Here is a 10,000-nt window from a genome sequence, read left to right on the forward strand (position 1 = left end):
GGGTTTCCCTCTCTTGCTAATGATATTGATACTACCGAAGGGAAAGAAGGGGATAAAGTGAAAGAGAAAGAGCTGAGTATGATGATGAAGATGGTCATATTTTTCAGGCGTTTTATCGTGAAGGGGCAGAAGTATATGCTACGGATATAAACAAAGAGAAACTTGAATTGTTGGCGGCCAGTTGCGCAGGCAAGTATCTATAATTAACTACTTATGTATAAATGTGTGTGTTTGAGTGTGTATATATATATATATATATATATATATATATATATATATATATATATATATATATATATATATATATATATAGAGAGAGAGAGAGAGAGAGAGAGATAAATATATATACATATATATAGCAATAATAACATAAGGACTTTATGGAGGAGGTGCTCGAGGACTCCTCCACGACTTCTCCAAGAAGAGGCTTTTGCCCAAGCCAAACTAAACATATATATATATACGTGGCCTGATCAGTAAGTATCCGGACTGCTAAAACATGCAGAGTAAAGCCGCTTGGCACAGATAGACCTTGAACTCTTCTGTGCATGCGCAGTAAGTTTTAACATTCTAGCTCACTTTTGCTGTTTACAGAAGTGCTTGGAAGGGAGGTGTGTAGCGTGTGGTTGTCGCATTGGACATGACAGAAAGGTTGAGCAGAGAATCAGCATCAAATTTTGCTAAAAGCTTGGCAATACCTGCTCATAGGCCTACGCAAAGTTTTCAAAAAGTTTTCATGGTTCTCAACACAATCGAGGAGATCTTGTGCAACTGAAACCCAAGTGTCTTCTTGATAATCTGAAAGCAGTTTTGGCACAAACTTGACAGACACTCATCTCATACCCAAATTTTCAGTGATAATGGGCTGAACTGAACCGTAACTAATCTGCTTGTCCTCTCATAACACACGGTTGGTGATTCGACGATTTCCCTTCACAGTTGCATGCACATCTGCGATATTTGTCTCAGTTCTGCTGGTCTCCCAGAACGTTTGTCAATATTGATATTTTTTTCTGTTTGTGTGCAGCTCAAGCACTCCTCTCCATACACTTTCTGCAACTTTGCGTTGTCCTCCGAGCAGATATCACCATGACAACTTTCTCTATCATGGTCAATGCAACGATCACACGCTACACACCTTCCTTCCAAGCACTAATGTAAACAGCGGGAGTGAGCTAGAATGTTAAAACTTAGTGTGCATACACAGAAGAGTTCAAGGTCAATCTTTGCCAAGCGGATTTACTCTGCGTGTTTTAGCTTCGTTACTATGGCAACAATCTAGATACTTATTGATTAGACCTAATGTCAACGCCGAAGCTCGTCATGCCTCACTGTTAACAAAGCAAAATACAAACCCGAATGGTTATCGACCGGATTGCAAAAGGCCACGTACCCGAATGAGGACCCAGATTATATACGAGAAATCAGCTACTGGTTCAAATCTTCCCGACACACAGGAGCTGGAAGTACCCCACAACCGGAATATTCCAACAGATGGCCATCCATGCTCGTCATCAAACAACCAAAAGAAAAAGAATGAAAAATGGCCAAAAGAAGATAATAAAGAAGTTCTTACGGCCTTCTACCATGCCATATATTTCCCCACAAATAAATCTAATACTGTACAAACCTACTGAAAACTGGACAGAAAGACATTGAAGTAAGACACTACATAGAGAGTAACAAACTTGCCAACGTCCGAAGAAACATTATGAAAAAAAATTACTGACTGAAGTGGATATTGACCAAATTAAACAAGCAGTAAAGGATAAAAAGAACGAGGCTGTAGCTAAAGAAGATACGACAGAGGAAATAATTATAGACCAGCCCAAGGCTGATGAAAATGCAGTAATGATTGAAAGAGTTAATGTAACTGATAGGCAAAGTTAAATACTCTCTAGACCAACCATAAATACTAAGACAGATGAAAATCAAATAGATGAAGAAAGTCACACAGAAATTGACCCAACATAATTACATGATCTAAAAAATCAAATCGTGATTGAATGGCTGAAAATCAAAGAAACCAGTATGGATGAACGCGATACGCTCCCAAAAATCTGCAATTCTGACCAAAACCTGAAAATAATTGGTGAAATCTGCCTTGCACTTAAGAATATAATTTCAGCTAATGATGCTGGTATCACAGATCTCAACCACCTGTACTGTGCATCCACGAAAATCTCAACAATTCTATGTGGTGAAAAGATTAGAAAACGACAACATTCCCACAAAAAGCCTTCTTGGCAAGAACGTATTCAACACCAAATGAAGCTACTTTGGTCTAACGTAGAATGTTTGAAAGACCTTAAGTCTAACAAGACTATCAAACCTACAAAAACCCGAAAATTAAAGAAATCATATAATATGAAAACCATATTTGACTTTGATACCACCACAGAAACCATTCAAACAAAAGGCATGTGGTAAAGCTGCCCGCATAGCAAGGTATAGAAAGCGCGTTAGATTCTTCAAGTTCAAAAATAACCCTCAAAATTTTTACAGGAAGATTGGGAAGATACATCTAATATAATAAATGTGAATGTCAGTGTGTCAGTGTGTCACACTTTTTCAACTTTACTCCTGGCGGCTGTAGCCCAACATGTCATATTAATTTGGAATCGAGCTGACTCCGTGAGTAAATTAAAAACATTCCGGACCGAATCCGGATCCACGATCCTGAAATTTTGGACTCCTACGTTTTCGTTACTGCGATTGTTTTCGGCGATTTTTTTCATATGACTTTTAGCGACGAATATGATCATCATTGGGATATGACCCTGGAGGGGAAGCAATTGCAACAAATTCTCCCAAACAAGTCAAAGATCTGTTTGCAGATCTTCCCATCCAGAGTCGGTTGCTTAAAAGCTATATACTAGCTTAAAGCCGCAATATCGGGCGGGTTTTAAGCGAGTGATAGAATATTTTTAACATGACCCGTGACACGATATAATGTTAACCCGAAGTGTGGTTAACATTTAGTCTATCATCTAAGGTATTCACGGTTCTCACACATCCGGGACACGGACACAACTGCTCATTAAATGATGATGGATAACTTTTTGTAGTCTTTCGCTGCTTTCTGTTTTTAGGTAGAACCTTTCCAGAGGTCTGCTATTCCCTAGTCTCACATTTATAATAATAAATAAATGACACTTAATGCTTAAATGATAAAAGGCCATAAAATTGTATGAAATTTAATGGTTTGTAAAACAGAGAATTGACCTTATTTTGTTTCTAATTAGCTGTCATGTATTTATTTTAGGTATACACACCAATGTCCTTGATGTCACAAACAGTGAACAAGTTAGAGCTTTTGCTGAAAATATTCCTAAAGTTGATATAATTTTTAACTGTGCCGGGTAAATATAGATTTTCTTCACATCATCATTCTTCATTTTATCCTTACCATTATCTTTATTATGGGTGGTTTGTGAAATGCAAACCATTCTTGAAACAGGAACCGAGTAATCTTGGAGAACAAGCAGAGAAGAACTCGTGCTTAATAAGTACTAGCAGTATCGCCCGGCGTTGCTCAGGTTTGTAAGGGAGATAACTATAAAGCATTTTTAGAGAGTTATAGCCAAAAAATAGCAAAAAAATGGAAAAAAATGATGGTAAATTTTTTTTTAGTTAAAAAAGGTGGAGTTGCGTCCCCTAGACAGTTTGCGGTTTGTGTTTCTGATTCTCGACTCCATGTCGAATTTATCGATTTTTTTCAGAACTGGGGGAACTTTTCAAAATTTTCGCTGCGTTAGTTTTGAATTATGACATTGGGCTATGTGTGTGTCAAGTTTCATCAGAATCGGTTGAAAGCCGTGGTCAGGGTGAGGGTACAAGAAAACAGACACACAGAAACACGCACAGACAAACTGCCGTTTATATAGAGAGAGATTTCCGCGGATAACAAAATATCTAGAGTCAACGAAAATGTCTTGTAGGAACTTCTAATCCTTACAGGTAATGCGTCAATATCCTTACTGGAAGTGATGTGTTTTACTCCAGTTTACTCTCATTCTCGCCCACAACATCATAAGCGGAAAGTGTAACCTCTCGAAAGAGCTGTTCTTCACTCCTGCTCCAGAGCGTCGGCTGCGGGGTCATTCCGAAAAGCTCTACCTGCGACGATTTCATCTCAATCGAAGGAGAGGAGCTTTCTCCGTCCGGGTTGCGGATCCGTGGAACAAGCTGCCAGACGAGATGGTGAAGATGCCGACGACCGCTTTGTTCAAAGCCTCCCTGGACCTCAAGTGGCCTGAACTCTTTACATGAACACCACCCTGTACTTAACTCCATGACCCCCTACATGGCTTTGCTATTTGCTTTTGAGCCAAATTAACTAACTAACTAACTACCAATTACGAATAGGGTATAATTTTTTTTTACTGGTATAATGCTTTTAAGATTAAAATACTAATGATGGCATGATATCTTCGCCTTTCAACTTGCTTCTACATGATATTTTAATCACCTGGGACTTCTATGCCAATAATTAATATGCTGTTTTCATTTTTTCATTTTTACAGTGAAAGCATAATGTCAATCTTGATAGTTGGTCACTTTTCTAAAGTTCCATTGTCATTTTCTAACAGAGATATAAGTTCTTGTGCCAAAGAGTTTCCATCTGAAGGAATCTAAAATCGTGGTATGACGTTTATGCAACAGTTCTGCTTCGCAAATAGATATCCGAGTATATTTTATCAGAGATATTATATAAAAATCCTACTCCAATGTGGTTGTATTGTCTCGCAAAATGATTTGCAAGTACCTATTTCTTTATTACCCACAAGGGGCTAAACATAGAGGGAACAAACAAGGACAGACATAGGTATTAAGTCGATTACATCGACCCCAGTGCGTAACTGGTACTTAATTTATCGACCCCGAAAGGATGAAAGGCAAAGTCGACCTCGGCGGAATTTGAACTCACAACGTAACGGCAGGCGAAATACCTATTTCTTTATTACCCACAAGGGGCTAAACACAGAGGGGACAAACAAGGACAGACATAGGTATTAAGTTGATTACATCGACCCCAGTGCGTAACTGGTACTTAATTTATCGACCCCGAAAGGATGAAAGCAAAGTCGACCTTAAGCATTTCGTCCGACGTGCTAACGGTTCTGCCAGCTCGTCGCCTTCAAATACTGTTACCTGGTTATTTGAAGTTTAGAGGATTCCATGAAATATGCAATTCCTTTAGAAATCTAACATTTCTTCTGGAGCGTTTATGGCAATTCTTCATTTTCGGGGTCCTATGGAAGGGAAACTTAATTTAGAAGAAAAGTAATTTAATTAAACGAAATTTGTTATTTGCAATACTCGATTTACTTTTAATCGCTTGAACTCTTTTCAGATATCTTCAGAAAAATTATTACACTTTTCAGATATGTTCAGAAAAATTACTACATGAAAAAATACTACTGTATTGAAAAATTTACAACACCTTGTAGAATTTGCTCCGAAATAGGAAAACTTAACGTCTAATGAAAAATCAGTAACATATCTCTTTTGAGAAATTAGCTGCACTCGCGAGTGCATCAGCAAAAAGAATGGACTAACATATCAACCCAAGATATTGGAGATGAAGAATCACTGGATCCTGCTGACGTGGCTAATGAAGTGCTGTCTTAGAACCTAAACTGAAGCAAGTGGTTTTCTGCCAGAAAAAGTTTGTCAGTGTTCTTCACTCAAAATCAGCTGTATCAGCTATTTTCCTATTCAGAATCTTGATGCCATTATATAAAAAGGTGAAGGCAAACTGGATGGACATTGTCATTATTTTAAAACTGCACTGCTTTATACTGTTCGTGACAATGGTGAGCATTGTTTGAAAAAGTGACTCCTGTATAGACCATCAAAGAATGCAGTTTATTGCTTTTGCTGTGACAGATTTTCCAGCAAAGATGGCTTTAACGATTGTGTTGCAGTTCAATATTTTATGTAAGGAATATTCTCGTGTTAACAGGAAGTTGAAAAAGCAAGAAATATCTCACTGAAATTTTGCGCTATGTTGTAGCTATGACAATATTTCCTGTTTAGAGGGGCCTGGCATTTAGTGGTAATGAAGAAATCATGGGATCTAAGCACAATGGGAATTTTGGGGTAATTATGGAGCTTAGTGCACAATTTAATCCATTCTTAATGGGTCGTTTGAAAACATTTGGCAATTCTGGAAGTGCTAAGCAATCGTGCTTATCACTAATATCAAGATATTGTTCTGTTGAATGCAAAATATGTGAATCATATTGTAGCAGAACCTCAATGTATTTGTCAGTTTCTGTAGACTTAACACCAGATGGCGCTCATGTTGATCAACTAACAATTATTGTGCGTTATGTTATTTCTGAAGAGCTGATAGAAAGGCTTTTAACTTTCCTGCAGACTGGTTCGAATTTTTAAAAAATAGGGAATAAGTTTTGAAGACTGCAGGTTCAGTCCCATGACAATGCCAATATGTCTTCACTACAAAGGAATACAAGCCAAGTTTAAGGAAAGGAATTTGACTACGGTTTTGATTCTCTAAGCAATTCACTCGGTGAATCTTATTGGACATGCTACTGCTTGTTGCTGGTTTGAAGCCTTTCGCTATTTTGGCTTCATACAAAGGTATACACCGTTTTTTTTTTCTACGTTGACAGGAAAAAATTTAATGAAGTCTTTGGAAATAAATAAAATGGCTCTGTCTTTGAAGTCCTTGTCAGAAACGCGTTGGCCTGCAAGAGCATATGCTATTGAAACCCTCGTTGATGAATATAACTGCATTCAAAATGCACTCGGAAATATTGAAGAGGATTTAGAAGAAACACCTGAAGAAAGGTATGAACTCAGACACTGGCAGACAAAATGGGTTATCTTGAAACTGTCCTAGTGTCTAAGATCTGGAATTTAATTCTTGTACGGCTTAACAGCAAAAATAAAGCTTTTCAAGGAATTGGAGTTGATCTGAATAAAATGGTGGATCTAATCGATTCTTTGGAAAATTTTTGAAATCACATTGGGGTAGGTATGGAGAGTTGGAACTGGATATCAGGAACATGCGTGGAAACACAAACTATAAAGTAACGACAAAGAGAGCAAGGAAGAGAAACAAACACGATGTAAACCTTACATTAACCTCGGGACATCCAATGTCCTTTTAGACTAGTTTTTTTTGTCGCTTTATAAGAATACAAGGCAACCCATCAATCAGTGCATGGCAAGTTCAGAGTTATAGTGAACTTATGTAGTTTATCAGATGCGGAAATAAAAACTGAAACTGAGAAAGCCCCACCTAGTAAGGTGTATTTTGCAGCCTTTCCTAAGCTCAGGTCATGTTTTGCCCCATCTCATCAGGCACTTTCAATCCACAATAAAGGACTTACTAAAACTTTGCCAACTGTTGATGTATTTCTTAGGATATATTTGAGCTTGATGGCAATTAGTTTTTCTTTCAGTAAGTAGGGAACGATAATGAATAATCTGAGAAGCACGAGGACGCATGAAATACTAAGAATTCCACGCTGTTTGGACGTAGAGAATAGTGTTCTAAAAATGATGCAGTTAGAAGAAATCATTAAAGATTTTTCAGATGCTAAGTTTAGAAAGGAAGAAAATCTTGCTATACGTAATTTAGATAACAAAATATTCTATTCTGTGTGGTAACTAGTCAATTTCAACTACATGCAACAGAGAGATTTTATATATATTTGTAGTGACGTCATATTCCAGTGTGCGCACACGCAACGTCATTCTTCAGTGTGCGTGTGCGGAACGTCCTTCTTCAGTGTGCGTGTGCGGGGTTGGAACCTTCTGGAACCTTCTGGAAAGGCATAAGGAAGTTCCCTCATGCACATGCGCTAGAGACTGAAGAAGAAATTCTATAGCGTTCCTTAATAGCGTCGGGGACTTGAGACACGGCGATAGAAGAGAAAGGACGTATATTTTAAACCTGTGATCAGCCTATTCTCCTGTCCCAGACGCTTAGGATTTAACCTGTTCTATTAATGCTGAATTGTTGTAAGAATGGATACCAGTATACCATCGTGTTTCATTGTTAAATAAGAAAATAAAGAATTGTATATATTTATAAACTTGCGTTTCGTTCCTGACTGGTAGTTTCTAGAAACAAAAAGAAAGGAAATTGTGTTGCACCCAAGTTGCACCCCAAAAGTGTAAAGAAGCAACCAGTTCCCTTTACATATTTATACATCTGCCCCTATTCCTTTTATCTTGGTAGCTAGTGATGAAAACTCATTTCTCTCGCAAAATACTTCATGCTTTTTCCAGAGATTTAACAAAGCTTATTTCTCCTTTTTCGAGATCAGCGACAGTTTGTCGCCGGAAAAAGCAAACAGTATTTTGCGAATGGAATGATTTCTCATCACTAACTGGTGATTAACACACCCTGAAGACAGGTAACCACTCAGAAACCAGATTCCGTAAGGCTAGAGATGGGGGCGATGATCTCCCCTTGCAAATACTAATCGGACACAGAACGTGTGTCGTTAGGAAGACATGTCCTCCTGGGGCTATAAATATCAGTAGCACTGCCCTGTATAGCATGCCACACTTGGTTGGCAATTATATATTAAGATATACATATAACAGATCAAGATTTGAGTGATAAGGTACCAGGTCGAGTGGAAGAATAAAGTGTGTACACAACAAATAAATACATTAAGACGTAAATAGCTGGGTGACCTTTGTATTTAATCACAAAACCTCTTGCCGGATAGAAGTAGAAGATAAAAGAAGCTAACTCTATCTTAATTGTAGTGGGGAGACTCTTCACTATCTGATACCCCCACTTCATCCTCTAATCTCCTTCATTACTACAAATCTTCGTTACCCCCAAACCTTCGTTACCTCCTATTCACGTCTGACATCACGTTATTTTCTCCTATAATACTATCAAACTGAACTAACAAATTCATTTTTATGATCAGCAAAGGTGTTAGAATCATGAAGTTGTACAAAATGTTGGCTTTTGAATATTTTTTAATGTTGCTGTTCTTGTACTCACCCGATGAAAACGGTTTTTTTCTAATGATGTAATGTTTCCATTAATCAATTAAAAATTCGATAAGCACTCGATGCACATACATAAAGAATCACACACACTCTTGATCAATATTTTATTAATTTTTATGATGATTCTTCTTTTCTAGTTTTGTACATAACGGGACATTGCTGGAATGTGACGAAAAATCGTGGGATTCGAGTTTTGATCTTAACGTAAAAAGTGTTTATCGCGTTTGCTCAGCGTTTATTCCTAAGGTGCGTTTATTTCTTTGTATGTTTTAAAGATTTTAATCTGATTTTAGCAGTGGTGGTCATGTATATTTTACATTATCCGCTTCTGATGAGTTGACATGACACTTGTGAGCATAAATTCCAGAGGCAAGATTGTCTCTCTGCTTTATATAATCCCCTGGCCGTTGAGTGTCATTAGCTATGTTCAGTGCCAAGCATTCGGAATAGGCCGCGCATTTTTTCAGGCTTGGATGTCCTGCAAACGATCATCGGCACTGTTCATTTTTTTTTGACAAATGACATTAACAATGGTTGATCGTTAATTAGAAGCGATATATGAGTGTATTTTTTAAAATTGATTTGTTTCATTCATTTGACTTCGGCCATAGCGGGGCACCGCCTTGAAGGGTGTTAATCGAACGAACCGACTCCAGGTTAATTCTTTTATGCCTAGTACTTATTATATCGGTCTCGTTGTCGAACCGCTATGTTACGGGGACGTAAATACACCAACACCGGTTGTCAAGCGGTGGTAGGGGACAAACACAGACACAAAGATACACACACACACATCATCATCATCATCATCAGCTGCCCCAGAATGTCTACGAGACCCTACCTGCCCCTGAGGCATGATACAGATGCAAAGACTATTTGCAATGTTATCCGAAGGAACTACCCCTCTGATGTATGCATCAAAGGCTTATGGAAACCAGCCGGTATTCCCACCTTTAAAAACAAAGAATACTGGTGGAACACCCCAAAA

At 38.0% G+C, this 10,000-nt stretch overlaps 1 protein-coding gene across 1 annotated transcript in view; it reads left to right on the forward strand.

Moving 5' to 3' along the window:
• LOC115222774 (3-hydroxybutyrate dehydrogenase type 2) overlaps positions 1 to 10,000 on the forward strand; it is a 41,298-nt gene that overhangs the window by 7,307 nt on the left and 23,991 nt on the right. The window contains exons 3-5 of the mRNA XM_036512043.1: positions 108 to 189; positions 3,266 to 3,362; positions 9,150 to 9,258. Of these exons, the coding sequence (XP_036367936.1) occupies positions 108 to 189; positions 3,266 to 3,362; positions 9,150 to 9,258 (288 nt within the window). The remainder of the gene's footprint in view (positions 1 to 107; positions 190 to 3,265; positions 3,363 to 9,149; positions 9,259 to 10,000) is intronic.

Source organism: Octopus sinensis, linkage group LG21 (assembly GCF_006345805.1).
Source record: "Octopus sinensis linkage group LG21, ASM634580v1, whole genome shotgun sequence".
Classification (NCBI taxonomy): Eukaryota; Metazoa; Mollusca; class Cephalopoda; order Octopoda; family Octopodidae; genus Octopus; species Octopus sinensis.